Source organism: Eumetopias jubatus, unplaced genomic scaffold (genome assembly GCF_037043125.1).
Source record: "Eumetopias jubatus isolate StellerSeaLion01/CBP00866 unplaced genomic scaffold, mEumJub1_p1.0 scaffold_13, whole genome shotgun sequence".
In the NCBI taxonomy this organism is placed as follows: domain Eukaryota; kingdom Metazoa; phylum Chordata; class Mammalia; order Carnivora; family Otariidae; genus Eumetopias; species Eumetopias jubatus.
The window spans coordinates 16123277-16139218 of record NW_028274819.1 but is presented as its reverse complement, the minus strand read 5'-3'; the positions used below and the strand labels follow the sequence as shown (position 1 = coordinate 16139218).

General features: G+C 39.4%; 1 protein-coding gene across 1 annotated transcript in view; it reads left to right on the top strand.

The window, feature by feature from the left end:
• Positions 1-1404: 1404 nt before the first annotated feature.
• The window catches only part of CSTPP1 (centriolar satellite-associated tubulin polyglutamylase complex regulator 1), a 187082-nt gene continuing 172544 nt past the window's right edge, over positions 1405-15942 (top strand). Inside the window, exon 1 of the mRNA XM_028111075.2 lies at positions 1405-1465. Within this exon, the coding sequence (XP_027966876.1) occupies positions 1420-1465 (46 nt within the window). The 5' untranslated portion in view covers positions 1405-1419. The remainder of the gene's footprint in view (positions 1466-15942) is intronic.

The window sequence follows — 15942 nt, the reverse complement described above, 5'->3', positions numbered from 1 at the left end:
TAGTTATAAGCCACAGGTGTGAAAGTTATGAAAATTCCATACCCTCAAGCTGCAGTGGGGTGGGGGGGGCAGCAATGGGATGGGTCGAGAAGCAAGAGTGGAGGAAGAAAAGGAGGAAAAAAGCAAATATTTTTATTAAATTTTCAGGACTTGACATTAAATACCAAATTAGTGAATTCATTACCTCGAGATAAATGCTGCTCCTAGTTTGGCTCTGTCCCTTTAACCTTACCACAGCCAAACTCAGAGTGACTCATGGGAGCCTAGAAATAAGACATATACAATTTTAAGGGAAAGGGAGAATTAGGAGGTTTGAAGCTCCTGCGGGAGAAGACTAAGAATAGACAACCGACACAAAGAGAAGAAGCTCCTCTTTCCCTTTCCTCCCAGTGTAGGTGGTCCGCTAGTTTTACTGTCATTCCTCTAATAGCATGATTTTTCTTTTCTTCCTTCTTTCCTTCATTTCTTTTTTCCTTCTTGTCTTTCCTCCTTCTTTCTTTTACACAAAAATTAAAAAGTGAGGATAGAGTGGCTTTTTCTATTAGGTTTCAACTGTGACAGGAACTACAGGTCACTAATCTGTTTTGGGGAGTGGGGAGAAAGAAAAAGAAATATCTGGAGATCTGGGAAGTTAAATACCAATTAATACTCTCCCTTCGTGAAAAGAGAAGTGAGCAATAAGGCATATGAAGAAAAAAATCTAATAGTGCCCTCCTTTGTGCACCCCATCCCCTCAAGAAGTGAAGTGTCTTAGTAGGAAAAAAGAAATACAGGCGGGGAGGAGGATATCAAATAGTAAGGGATAGGGGCAGAAGGAGGGACTAAAGATAAAGAGGAATTTGAGAGGAACTGTAGAGGATTTAATACCACCTTCTGCGTGTCCAGCCTGGACATGGGCAGAAAGACACATCCCTGCCCTTAAGATGCACCCAAAACATACGCCTGTGAAAAGCACTCGGTAGCAATTTAAGACAGTAAATAATAAAGAGATAAAAATAGGTCATGGGACATGAAATGTTTATGGGAATTTCGGGGTGGGAGCTATTATTGTGAGTTAGGGTAACAGCTGTACAAAGTAGGAACCATAGTTATGAAATTCAGAAACTGCGGCTGCGGAGGGCTGACAATAATTTTTCAACACCGGGAAATGTGAGAGATTCCAAAGAACGCTCCACCTCAAATTCCTCTAAAACCAACTCCTCAAGAATGGCAGTCCTAAGAAACCTCGACCGCCGTGAAGCGACGGCTTCCGGAACCGGTGTGGCCAGCTTGGGGTTGCGATACGGAGACTGTTTGCGTGACACCCCCTCCACCTCCCGCCTTCTCTCGCCCCGTGGTTGCCCTGGCAACGGAAGGGAGCCGGCGACCTGGGTTCCGGAAGCCGGGGAGCTAGAGCTTGGAAGCTACCCTGGTCCAAGGATGCTGAGTCCGGAGCGCCTAGCCCTACCGGACTACGAGTATCTGGGTAGGAGCTTCGCAGAAGGAAAGAAGTGCAGACAATTAGGCCAGGGTCTGGGGAGGAGGCGGGGAGGGGGCTGAGTGGGAACGGGGTCCGCGCGGAATAGGGAGGGGCAGGGAGGGGGGGCGCGTTCCGGGGCCTGGACTTGCAAGGCTGAGCCAGGGGGAAAACAGCACTGGGGGCCAAAGGACGTCTGAGGTGTACGGGCTCAGGCAATGTGGATTGTGTTCAAAGTGGGATAGGTTGGAGTTGAGAATTTGGGGGTCCTTTTGGAATATTATAGATCATGCTGGTGGTGGAGTAACCTTGGAACCTGAAGTGCCAAATCAGTCATTCTGTGAACAATCATCTTACCGTTAGAGCGGCCACTAACATTTTTGAGCATTTCTTTGACATTAGGCGCAATGCTAAGCATTTTACGTGCATTTTAAAAAAATTGATCTTCACAACAGCCCTAGGAAGAAATGCTGTGGTTTTCTTCCATTTTGCAGACGGTGAAACTGAGGCTGAAGAGGTGACTTGGGTAAATAAGGCCACACAGCTAGAATATGGTAGAGCTAGAATCAGAAGCTAATCTGCCCACTCCAGAGCTTGAGCTCTTGACTCCTGAGGCAGTAGCTGTAGTACTTCATTGAGCACCTTCAATGTGTAAGGCCTTTGCTGGGTGCAAAGAGAATATGTGTGTGTGTGTGTGTACGTGTACATATATGCACATACATTTAAAAAAATCATAGGCTTTATTTTTTAGAGGCGTTTTAAGTTTACATAAAATTAAGCAGATGTCATAGAGCCGTTCCCATATACTCTCTCCTGCTCACTCAGTTTCCCCTATGATTAACACCTGCCATTAATGTAGTGCATTTGTCACAGTTGATGAATCAATATTGATACATCTTTATTAACGAAGGCCAAGCTTTGCATTAGGGATCACTCTTTGTGTTGTACAGTTCTATGGGTTTTGACTACTCCATGTCCTGTATCTGCCATTATAGTATCAAGCAGAGTAGTTTCACTACCCTAAAAATCCTCTGTGCTCTACCCATTCAGCCTTCCTCCTGCCCCCCACCCTTGGCATCCACTGATCTTTTTTACTGTCTCTGAAGTTTTACTTTTACAGAATGTCATACAATTGGAGTCATACAGTATGTAACCTTTTCAGACTGGCTTCTTCACTTAGCAGTATTCATTTAAGGCCCTCCATATCTTTTCCTGGCTTGATAGCCCATTTCTTTTTATCACTGAATAATATCCAATAGTATGGATGTATTATAAAATTTTTTTAATGAAAAACAATTCTAGTTTAAATTTTTTAATTGGTACTGTGGAAATTGGATTAAAAATATAAAGAAGTTTATAGTGAAGTCTCCTCCCATCCCCTTTCCCCCACTTGCCAGTCTTCCTCCACCCTTAGTGCCACAGCAGTAACCACTATTACTGGTTTCCTGTGTATCCTTCCAGATTAGTTTATTACGTACATAAGGGAGAGTATAGTGCACACTTTTCTAATTTAATAGATCTTAGAGTGAGATGTCAGTCTTAGAAAGCTTCCTTCTTTTAAAAAAATTTTTTTAGCTACATGGTATTTAAATAATTTAACCAATTCTCTATTGGTAGACAAGTTATTTTTAGCCTTTTGCTATTACTAAAAATACCCTACTGAATAACCTGCAATTTTTTTCCTTTACTAGTATGTCTGCAAAGACAGATTTCAGAAAGTAAAATTGGTAGGTCAGGGGAATATGCATTTTAAATATTGCTGGATATGACCAAATTGCCCTCTGTAGAGGTTGTACCATTTTACATTGCCACCAGCTATGTAAGAATGCCTGTTTCCGTATAGTCTTTCCAACAAAATATATCAAAGTTTTGAATGATTTCAACCTGTTAAGTGGCAATAGCCCAGGGTAGATTTAATGTACATTTCTTTTGTGCAATTGAGCATCTTTTTACCAAGTTTAAGGGCTATTTGGTTTTCTAAAGGTATACATATATATAGAAAGAGGTGTATATATATGCATAATATATATGTATGTGTGATAAATGTGTGTGTGTGTGTATATATATAGAGAGAGATTAATTGACCACATCCGTTAATTAGTCAAAAGGGCATAGTTATATCACAGATAATTTTGTATTAAATGAATAATAATAGCAATGTCTAGCAATGCCTAGACTTTTGCAAAAGATTTTATGTATTGTATCTTATTTACCCCATACTCAATGAATCTATAAAATATTTGAAAAGTCTAGTCCAATATTTGGTCCCTTGCGTGTTTTTTGTTTAAATAATATACCTCACAGTCTTGGCATATTTAATATACTGCTGCTTTGGTGAATAGAAGTTGGTGGCCCCTCCATAGTGGCTTTTTCAGGAAGACTAATTCAGTGGCAACGCTGATAATGAATCTACAAACAAAATCAGAGTCTCAAATTGATTCAAAAAGCTTCAATGTCCACCTAACATCTGAACCCTGGGCAAGTGCTTCTTCAGGCTCTGTTGCATATTTGAGCCTCTTAACTCCTTGTCCCATTCAGCATCTGGACAGTGATACTGCCCTAAGCAGGGTCATACTACTCACTGGCTTCCTCACGGTTCATCAAATCATACAACTCTGCTGAAATGCATTTGTCTTTAGTTGGGAACAACCCCTATCCATTACAGTTTGGTCTCTTTTACAGGATGCGGTTTTGAGGTAGTCACCCTCAATTAAATGACCATTGAAAGCCACTCTTAATAGATTAATTTAATAAAATATTTCCTGGTTTTAAAATTTTAAATACCTGTAGAGGGTTTATCTTTTCTTTTCTTTCTTTTATAAATTATAGTCACTTACATGTATAGGCCTAGAGAAGAAAATACATATAGAGAAAAGAAAATTGCAGGGACAGGAAAGCTCTACACATTCAGTGAAACAGAAAAGCCAAAGCTGAGTACCCCTTGGTACGTGTGTCAGAAGACCTCTTATTAGTATTATGGTAGAAATTACAGGAGTACCTATTCAATGAATATCTATAGATTTCCCTTTCTGTCTGCTAGCCAGGCCTTATATTTGCCTTTTGACTATTAGTGAAGAAAATAATCAGTTGGGTAAACTGATCCATTCCCCTGCTGACTTTGTGGATTAGAAACCTGTAATCATGCTCTGGAATGGCTTAGGATCTTCAGATCATCATTACAGAATCAGCTCAATGATGTTCATGCCTGCAGTCATCAGAATGTAATGATAGAAATTGTGTCAATGCCGAGGGCTGAATAGAGAGAGGAGAGTCTGGTAAGGAGATTAAATAAGTATAGAACCCTTGAAAGATTTCCAGCCTTATGAAATCTACTCATTGGAAGCTTCTGCCAGAGGCTGAGGTGTGTTTGTGTATCTGGTTGGGTGTGGAGAGCTCTCTAGAGCCGAAGGGCAGCCTGTTCTTGTCCCAGATTTGCAAAACACACCACCTACGTGCTGACCTGAGTATAAGCATGAGGGTGTGAGGTTTATTTTTTACTCCACCTAATTTGGTGAGGTGCATGCTTTCACTCACGCTCCAAGTTACCTCTTCTGTTTCCATGGAAACTGCTTATTCTCACTAAGTTTGGTATTAGGTTGGCATAATAGATAACTCTAGGAAATCAGAGATGGTCTTTCTCCTTTGCAGGCTATTCTTTTAGAGGAATCAGAGTAAATTGGATAGTTTTTTTAAGCTATAGTTTTTAAGCACTTCATATATACTTAGCACTGTGCCTTATCTGATTTATTTCTCACAACCACTACACAAAGTAGTGGTAGTTATTAATGTCATCTCATTTTACAAATAAGGAAACTAAGGCTTAGAAAGGCTAATTAATTTGTACAGAGTCACATAGGTGATGATGCATAGCAAAGCCAGGATTCAAACCCAGGTTTGTCGATTCCATAGCCTGTTTTGCCCTTCCACCAAGAAGATGCAAATAGACAAAACCAAAATGCTTATTTGCTGGCAAAGGGTAGTGATCCTTGCTTTCCTGTTAGAAATAGAGCTCTTAAACAGTTCATTAGTTGCAAGTTGCCTTGCAAGGAATTGTATTTTACTCATCATTGTATACCTGCCTTTCACAATGACACAATACAAGCAGATCTGTTAAATTGAATGTGAATAATCTCATTTTAGGGTACCGGGAACCCCAAATATGAGCAGCTAACAACAACAATTAAGACTTAATTAGGCACTAAAAAAAAAAAATTAAGCTCTTACTATGTACCAGGTAACATTTTAAGTGCTTTACATATATTAATGAAGATAAAATTTTTTAAATATTTTATTTATTTATTTAAAAGATTTTATTTATTTATTTGAGAGAGAGAGAGAGAGAGAGCTAGAGAGCACAGGTTGGGGAGAAGGAGAAGCAGGCTCCCTGCAGAGCAGGGAGCCCAACATGGGGGTCTCAATCCCAGGACCCTGGGATCATGACTTGAACCGGAGGAAGATGCTTAACTGACTGAGCCACCCAGATGCTCCAATATTTTATTTACTTAAAAAAAATATTTTATTTATTTGAGAGAGAGAGCATGCATGTAAGCAGAGGGAGGAGCAGAGGGAGAGAGACAAGCGGACTCCACGCTGGGTGTGGAGCCCAACGCGGGGCTTGATCCCACGACCCCAAGATCACCACCAGAACTGAAACCAGAAGTCAGGCGCCTAACCTACTAAGCCAGGTGCCCCGATAATTTTAATTGTTATCTCCATTTGACAGATGAGGAAACTGCAGCATAAAGATATTAAAAAACTAGTTAGAAAGTCAGGGAGGCAGAATTCTAATCCAGCAGTCTGACTCCACAGAGTCCATATTGTAAAACTCCATGCTATAAATACCTTGAGCAACTCCAAAATTGAGGTTCCCTATTGTATAGACCTATGCATGGATCCTGGAGTAAGTTCAGGTGACTCCAAAGGCTTAATTTAACATTTCTGCCAGGAGGGGGCATACTAGGAATCAGGATGGATCAGGGAATAGTAAAATTCCGGTTTCCTCTTGCCACTGGACTCATCTCGTAGAGGCAGGCAATGAAGAACATAACTTCTAAAAATAAACCATTCAGGAGAGTTTTATTGACAGTAATCTATGTAGTTTGGGTAGCTGTGTGATTTTGAAGAAGTTACTTAACTTCTCTGTGCTTTAGTTTCCTTATGGGCAATATGTGGATAATAATAGTACTTATTCATACATGTAAACCTTTAGAGGAATGCTTGGCTGCTACATTGTGTCTACATTGTGAAAAGAGAGTACAAAGATGAGTTAGATATCTTTTAGAATACCTGGGGTAGGTGCTCAATAAATATTAACTATTATAACTATACTTTTTAATTTTTATTTTTTTAAGATTTTATTTATTTATTTGAGAGAGAGAGAGAACACTGAGGGAGAGTGACAGGGAGAAGCAGACTCCCTGCTGAGCAGGGGCTCCATCCCAGGACCCAGATGAGATCATGACCTGAGCCAAGGCAAAAAAGCTTAATGACTGAGCCACCCAGCCTCCCCACCCCCTGCTTTTTTTTTTAAGATTTTATTTATTTATTTGAGAGAGAGAGTACAGAGGGAGAGGGAGAACTTTTTTATTTTTATTTTTATTTTTTTTTTAAAGATTTTATTTATTTATTCGACAGAGACACAGCGAGAGAGGGAACACAGGCAGGGGGAGTGGGAGAGGGAGAAGCAGGCCTCCCGCCAAGCAAGGAGCCCGATGTGGGGCTCGAACCCAGGACCCTGGGATCACGACCTGAGCCGAAGGCAGACGCTTAACGACTGAGCCACCCAGGCGCCCCTAGGGAGAACTTTTTTAAAAAGTTTTTTTTTATAATATATATTTTTTAATAATATAAGATATAATACATCTGTTGCAGCCATAAAAATGTGTTCTCAGATGTCCTGCTGTGGGGAGGGAAGGGGAGGGTAATTGACCTTCAACTCCAGCTCTGAATCCAACACCTTGTACACACTGAGGTTGCACTTCCCACAGTCTGCTTCCAGCCAATGGCTGGGTAGGACAGACCCACTTCTATGAGATAGGTGACTTATTCTTTTAATGGTGGCTTTGGCTTGAGGATTCCCATTGCATTGCTGTCTAAATTCTCTCTCTCTCTTTCTCTCTCTCTCTCTTTAAAGGTCAATCCTGCATTGTGGTCTATCAGCAATCCCAGCCTCCTGCGGCTCCCCTCCCCCCCACAACGGTTGCCCCATGGGTTTTTCCCCCAATATATCTCTGGCATGTCTGATCCTGTCTTGTCTGCTTCTCAGAGTATCTGGATTAAGACAACATCCAACAATCACTGATATAGTCCCTTCCAGCCTCCAGGTTAATATAATTTCTTCAAGCCTTGGCAGAGGTTCTGACATAGGACTCTTTCTATGTAGAAGACTCTTAAGTGTTACTAATCCTATTTTTTGTATTTGCTGATATCAAAGTACATGATATTTACTTGTCTTACTGCCAAACACTTTTTAAATCGTTTGTTTGTTTATTTATTTATTTATTTATGGATGAATCCTGATGAGAAAACTTATTTCTGTTTGAATATAATTAGTGCACCTTCCAAACTCAACCATATGCTAGGAAACATTGCTCTTGACCATAAGTTAGCAGAAGTACCCTTAGGACTTTAAAGTGCTTGGGTTGTTGCAGAAAAGAAATGAAATAAAACATTATAGATGTTACATTGACTTTCTGAATCTTTGGAAACTAGGTTTATAACATATAAAAATGGTCACTTTAAAATAGTAAGAGCATGTTTACAGATCATTTCTTCTTCCCCCCCTTCTCCTTCTTTTCCTTTCTTCCAAATTGTCCCTTCTTTCCTGAATACCCTCACTCCTATAGCAAGACATGAATATAAAGTGTTCCTCCTGAGAAACTTAATTCCATATGGAGGAGATGGGACATGTTCACGAATGACAACACCACAAAGTGACAGTGTAGCCAGTGTCATTATAGAGCAAGTGGGTGAACTGGGTGTGTGCCGCAGTCTTCGCGGTTTCCCAGTTTGGCTAGCAGCTTCTCAGTCCCGGAAGGGCAGCAGTTCCCTAGGTGGCCCAGTTCCGGGATGTACTTTCGGGACTTGTTCTTGGAAGTTCAGCCTAGGCTCTGTTTCTTCAACCTTTCCAAGGATTCTGTAAGCTATTTAATAGATATAATAAATATATATACATATATGTATATTTTTAAGATTTTGTTTGTTTATTTGTCAGAGAGAGAGAGAGACAGAGAGAGAGAGAGCACAAGCAGGTGGGAGCTGCAGGCAGAGGGAAAAGCAGGCTCCTGGCTCAGCAAGGAACCCAATGCGGGACTTGATCCCAGGACCCTGGGATCATGACCTGAGCCAAAGGCAGACGCTTAACCAACTGAGCCACCCAGGCATCCCATGTAATAAATATATTTTTATTGGGGAAAAAAAGAGAGAGCAAGTGATAATTTTCACTGGGGGAAAAAAAGAGAGCAAGTGCGTTCTAAGGCATGTTGTTCCAGACCCTCACCCATGCCCATTTCTTCAAGGTAACTAAATTGTAGGTGATTTCTGTGTTATTCTGGGGTTTTAAAATGGTTCTGTAAATTTTTGACCTCATCATTTATGTATTTAAGTAATATTAAAATCTTTCCTTCAACTGCTGTGCAAAAGTTGGGCATCACTTTTATTCACACAAATACCATGTTTGCTAAATGAGTAATGTTAGGAGGCTGAGTCCGTAAAGTTTTAAAAAGTAATGATAGAGATCAGAAGAGACAAATGATCCATTAACTTATCTCTAGTTCATTATCCTGTTCATATCCTTCTTGGCACTTATCACAGTTATCTTGGTTATCTATTTGTATACTTGGTTATTGTCTGTTTCTTACTAGAATGTAAGCCATGAAGGCAGGCCTGTTCTCAGTATTTCCAAAATCTCACACACTGCTTGGCTCAAATTAAGTGCTCAATTGTTAAATGAATGGTCTGCTTTAAGTAGCAGAATAATTTTTTCTTAAAAAGGGAGAGAAAAATCCAGTTCAACAAATAGTTGCTGAATTCCTACTATAGAGAGACACAAGACTTTTTTTTTTCCTCCTCCTACAGATGGAAAAAAAAAAAGGATGACTGATTAAAATCTGCCCTGGATTCTTCTGGTTTTAAACTCTAATTATACCTAAGGATAGTTTCCTGCTTGATGCCATAATTTCTACTTTTTTGGTTAAATAACAGTAAGATTTAACCCATTTTTAAAAAATGGTAATTGGGATATCTCCAGGAGATCCCATACTATAGTTGGACAGAGTAATATGCTTTGATTAACACTGGAATTACCCTTGCAAACTAATCTCTGGGTTCTCTGCATTGGGATTGCCCTTGCACCACTTCCCCAGGGGCCTTAGGAAATAGCTCATTCTATGATTGGAATTTCAAGTCAAAACACATTTATCTGAGCAGAATTTTAATGATTTATCAAAGAGAAGGGGGATTTTCCCAAACACATCTGAACTTACCAAATTACTGATCCCATTAGCTATGTTTTCTCTTAAGCACCTTTCTTTGAACAAAGCAATTACTGCTGAAATCATCAAATGTATTTTTCATAAAAGCTTTTGACTAAGTTTTGTTTGATTAGCAGGAACCCGGTAAAAGTAAATATTGTTTGAGAAGGCACTTTCAGAGCCCTTTCTTTTTCTTCATTGAATTAGCTTTTTAAAAGCACTATTCTTTGGAGAGTAAGAGCCTTTTTCCAGCTGTCCTATTGTGTAGCTCAAGGTCTCGTTAATGCTATTATCTGGCCCTGAGATTACAGGTAATTGTGATAAAACACAAGCTTCAGTTTCTGTAATCTCAGACAGAAATCTGTTTGTGCTCAGGCCTTCATATCAGGTGTTTGTTAAATTCAGACTTCTCTCACCTGGGTTAGCCCCATTGGCCCCCAGAAAACAGAGGTATCTAGCAGGGACAGGGCTGCATTAGGGACATTGCCTTTTTTTTTTTTTTAATCATGTGGCAGAACTCCTCCTGTAGCCAACTTACATACAACGCATGCTAAATAGGAAAATTACATATTTTAAAATAGGCATGTTTGAAACAATAACACTTTTGAATGTGAAATGTACCAAAGGCCACATGTCTTTGGCTTTGCTTGTCAAATGGAGAGGCGGCCAGAACCACTCGGCTCTATGGTTCTCATGCCCCAAAGTCCTGCAAATTGACATGTAAGTAGACAACACACAAAGAAGCTCAGCCCATGAGAAAGTGAGTTTGGGCGCTTGGACTGGCCTCCTTTCTCTCTGTGTGGAGTTTTTTCCAGCTTCACTTCTTCTGTCCCATCTTAGTTTCTCAGAAAGGAGAGATTAAATGTGTCTGGAATTTCAGCATGTTAACTGCACAGGCAACATGAGGCTAGCACTCAGGCCACTGTTCAGCCTGTCATATGGAAGGAATTGCTTTTCAGGGGAGATTATAATTGTGTATGTAGCCACACAAATGCACATTCTGCCTGGAGGAAAATGCACAGAAGAGGAGGCCTCATGCTGCCACTCAGGTCTCTTTGTAGAGGGCTGCATAAGAAGCCCTCACATGGTGGAGTCAACTCTTTTGGGCTTAATGAGTCATCTTTTTGTGTGATGCCTACTTCAAAAAAGAAAGAAAAAAAAAGGAAGAAGAAGAAATGCACGTTTCCCAAAGTGGGTTGCTTTTATTGGCCCTGCAGCTTTGTCTAAGAGTTTTTGTACATTCCTGATGACATCACTTACAATGCTAGTGCACAGACAGTAAACAAAAAATAATTTAGCTTTCGGGCATTTAGACAAACCTTGAATAGTTCAGTTTAGAGAAATGATAATAAGCTTTATAAACAGCGCACACATGAGCTTAAACAACAAGCATGACCCCAATCGTTTTTGGAATGTGATGTGTTGAAAGATGGCTATAGAGAAAACTAGAAGCTTGACAGTTTTGAATTATGTGCAGTTCAAACTCGAATCCATGGTCTAGTGTCAATCCCAAGCACTATGTTCTAGTTAGTGGATAAAATACAGGCTACTACATGAGTAAGTCATCAAGGTCCTTGAGCCATAGCATTTTACCTATAAGAAAGGAAAAGCTAATATTACCACCTACCTCACAGGAATGTTAGAAGATGGAGAAGATAAACACATGGAGCTCTTTATAAGGAAGGTATTTTGTAAATAGAAAATGCTATTATTATTCTCCTTGACCAAATTTCCCCCAAAAATGGAGTTGATAAAACCTACCTCACAGGGGGCTTATATATCAAGTATCTTAAACTATTTAATAAGACCTAAAATGGTCTTTTTTTGATAGTCTATAGGCCACCAAACATGATATTTAGATACATGGTTAACTTACAAAGTCTCACATATGCAGTTGATCTTCTGCCTTATCTTCAAGGCTGGCATGGTACAGAATTGTAAATCTATAAGTAGAAGAAAATAGGTTAGGTCTCCAGGGACAATGGTCCTGCCTTTTTTTCTCATCAAGGTTATGCCTATGAGTAGCCTATGGAGTCTTGCTAATCTTTGTTGCCATGTCTGGACCTAGGGATTGTTTTGACCTTTGCCTTTCCAGCAAATATTTGGTTTTGATTTCATATTTCTAAAGGAGAAATACACTTACAAGGAAAAGAAGTGGTTGATTTGTCTCGCCTTGTGAACTTTTTCTTATCATATTTCCTAGTAGTTAAGAGAAAATAATTATTGTTGAAGGACCTGATGTCAGGTTCCCCAAGTAGAAAGTTCTTAAACTCAGCTGAGTAATAAAAACAGCTTTGATTGTTATGTTTAGAACAGGGACACCAAAAAAGAATTTATATATTTTTTAAAGATTTATTTATTTATTTGAGAGAGAGAGGCAGAGGGAAAGTGGGGGTAGGGGAGTAGAGGGGCAGTTGGAGAGGAAGAGAGAAAGCAGTCTGTGCTGAGTGTGGATCCTGATACATGGCTTGATCCCACGACCCTGAGATCAGACCTGAGCCAAAACCAAGAGTCGGATGCTTAAGCAACTGTGCCACCCAGGTGCCCCAAGAATTTATATATATATATTTTAAAAGCTTTTATTTATTTATTTGACAGAGAGAGACACAGCCAGAGAGGGAACACAAGTTGGGGAGAGGGAGAAGCAGGCTTCCCACTGAGCAGTGAGCCTGATGTGGGGCTCGATCCCAGGACCCTGGGATCATGACCTGAGCTGAAAGTAGACACTTAATGACTGAGCCACCCAGGTGCCCCAAGAATTTGTATTTTTTAACAACAAAGTTATCACTGACATCTCTTCTTCTGTTGTTGGTATTTTCATAAGATTTGAGACCCAAGATTTCCTAGGATGCCTCAGTTGTAGCCATTTCCAGCCGATAGAAAGGCTAAGGGGAGGGAAGGACTCCAGGATAAACATCTCTTAAGCAAGTAAGGCAGAAGTGACAAACACACCTTTTTCATAGATGAGAAATTAATATAAGGCCCCTGCTAATTGCAAAGGAGCCTGGGAATTGAAGTTCAGCTAATCATGTGCAAGAAGAATAGGAGCACAGATTTTGGCAATGCAAACAATAATCTGGCATACCTGGTATTTACAGTGGAGACATCTCTCCCACTGAAAGTGAGGTGTTGGTAGCTAATTACCCTTATTCATGGGTGAAGCATGGATGTCCTGGAGGGTGTTTAACTTTTTCTCCCCATCTCTACCTTTCAGAATCAAAGTGCTGAAGTATTTCATCCCCATCCCTGTTCTCATTCTTTTTTTTTTCTTAAGTCTACATCTCCGTTCATCTCTCTTGTATCACCTCTCTTTCCTTTTTAAACATTTCCAACTAATCAGAATAGTCCCTTTCTACACTTTAGTGAACTATACAATGTTAGGGTTTTAGTTCTTTATAATTGTGTTGGTTGCTGGGTGTTGGTGGTTACTTTGCTGCCAATTTTTTTTTTTTTTTTTGATTGGGAGTCAGAGACCCATGTAAGAATCTAAATCTTGTCTCCAGAGGGCTAGTTTTACAATAAATAAAGATACTGATCTTCCTAGACTCAGAATGATTGGTAAAAGATTTAGGAGAACAAGGAAAAGGTGGTGCAACAGAAACTGGGGATGGAGTGAGTTTCACTATGGAGGGAGTGTTCAGTGATATCATTTGCCTCAGAGAGGTCAAACAAGATAAGAGCCGCAAAGGAGGTTGTTAGTGGCATTAGGTGAGAAGTTTCATTGGAGGAGTTTGGCAGGATGCCAGATTTTCCTGGATGGAGGAGTAAATGGGAAGGATGGAGTTGAGACAATAGGTAGACTCAGTATTTTTTTTTTCCCAGATGTTTGGTTGATTGGGGAAAGAAAAGGAGAGGGAGTGATAGCAAGAGTAGAGTTTGTTGTTTTTAATTTTTTAGATGAGAGAGACTTGAATATGTGTATAGGCTGAAGGAAAGGGAACCTTGGAGAAGGAGAGAGGGAAGATCCAGGAGAAGGAAAGGATAATTAACTGAATATGTTTTCAGAAGACGTGGAAAGGAATTCTGGGATCAAAGGCAGGGATGCAAGGTTATTTTGGAGGTGGGAACCGGGGCCACATTTATCCATTAAGCATTATTGGTATTGTAGCTAATCTATAAACTGTTCTGAGATCTTTGAAAATATTTGAGTCCTAAAAAAATTTATTGATCTTCAAATATGGATAAATATTTAATTATATGTTTATAAAACATAATATCATTATTATAATTAGTATAAAACATTTTATTATATTTGAAAGCAATTTATAGGTAACATTTTTCTTTTTCTTTTTTTTTTTTTTTTAAAGATTTTTTATTTTATTTATTTGGGAGAGAGAATGAGAGACAGAGAGCATGAGAGGGAGGAGGGTGAGAAGGAGAAGCAGACTCTCTGCTGAGCAGGGAGCCCAATGTGGGACTCGATCCCGGGACTCCAGGATCACGACCCGAGCCGAAGGCAGTCGCTTAACCAACTGAGCCACCCAGGCGCCCCTAGGTAACATTTTTCTTAATTAGTAGCAATTCCCAGTCAAGGTGGGAATGGTCTTGAGACCATTAAGATGGTCATAAAATGACTCTTCAAGGATTCAGCAATAAAAAAGAAGGAAATTCTGTCATTTGCAACAACATGGATAGACCTTGAGGGCACTATGCTAAAATAAGGCAGACAGAGAAAGACAAATACCATATAATCTCACTAATATGTGGAATCTAAAAATAAACTGAACCCAGAACTGAGGGGGGAGAGGGTGAATGAAATGGTGAAGGTGGGAAAAAGGTACATACTTCCAGTTGCACAATAAGTAAGTCCTGGGGATGTAATGTACAACATGGTGACTATAATTAATAATACTGTATTGTATATTTGAAAATTGCTGAGAGAAAGTTGTCATCACAAGGAAAAATATTTGTAATTATATATGGTGATGGATGTTAACTAGACTTATTGTAGTGATCATTTCGTAATATATACAAATATCAAATCATTATGCTGTACACCTGAAACTAATATGTTACATGTCACTTACATCTCAATAAAAAGAAAAAGGAAAAAAAAACTGACTCTACAAGGAATAAATATATTTGATCAACAGAGTTGGAAAGTAAGGAAGGTGAAGAATTAAGCTTAGAAATGGAGCTGAAAGTTGATATTCTTTACTTGACCACCTCTTCTTTGTCTTTGAAGTCAGGTTTTCAGGGTTTTGTTCTTAGAGTTAGAGAAACAGAAATAAAAGACTTAGGAGAGCAAAGAAGTCTCTCAGTTTATGCAGACACATCAGGTGTTCTCTAAGTTTCAACTTATTTTCTTCAAGAGAACTCTCCTGGAACACTCCTTCACCTAAGTTCTCCTACTCCAATCTGGCCTGGTTGCTCTCTAAATCCTCTCTCCTTATCACATATATTATTTGTCTCTCTCAAGTTATATTCCATATTTCCTGAAGCCTGTGTTTTCCTTTTTCCTTATATGCTCCTTCTTTTTGTTAGGTGGCATCCTCCAGTAGCTTTCTGAGAGAGGATGCATGCAAAATAAGATTTTGGGGATCTGAAACTGTTTTTATACTACCCTTAGATTTGACAGATAGTTTGTGTGGGTATAAAATTCTATGTTGGAGGGATGCCTGTGTGGCTCAGTTGTTGGGCTCGGGTCGTGATCCCAGGGTCCTGGGATTGAGCCCCACATCGGGCTCCCTGCTCAGCGGGAAGCCTGCTTCTCCCTCTCCCACTCCCCCTGCTTGTGTTCCCTCTCTCACTGTGTCTCTGCCAAATAAATAAATAAAATCTAAAAAATAAATAAATAAATAAAAATAAAGCCTATGTACAAAAGCACATAGGCTTTAAAACGTTACAAAGCAATTGATCACAAATAAAAAAAAATTCTATGTTAGAGATAATTTTCCTTAGAATTTTAAAAACATTTCTCCCTTTCTAGCTTTTTATATTATTGTTGAGAAATTTAATGCTGTTTTGATTTGTGATATATCATAAAGATGTCTATTGGTACAGATCTTTTCTCAT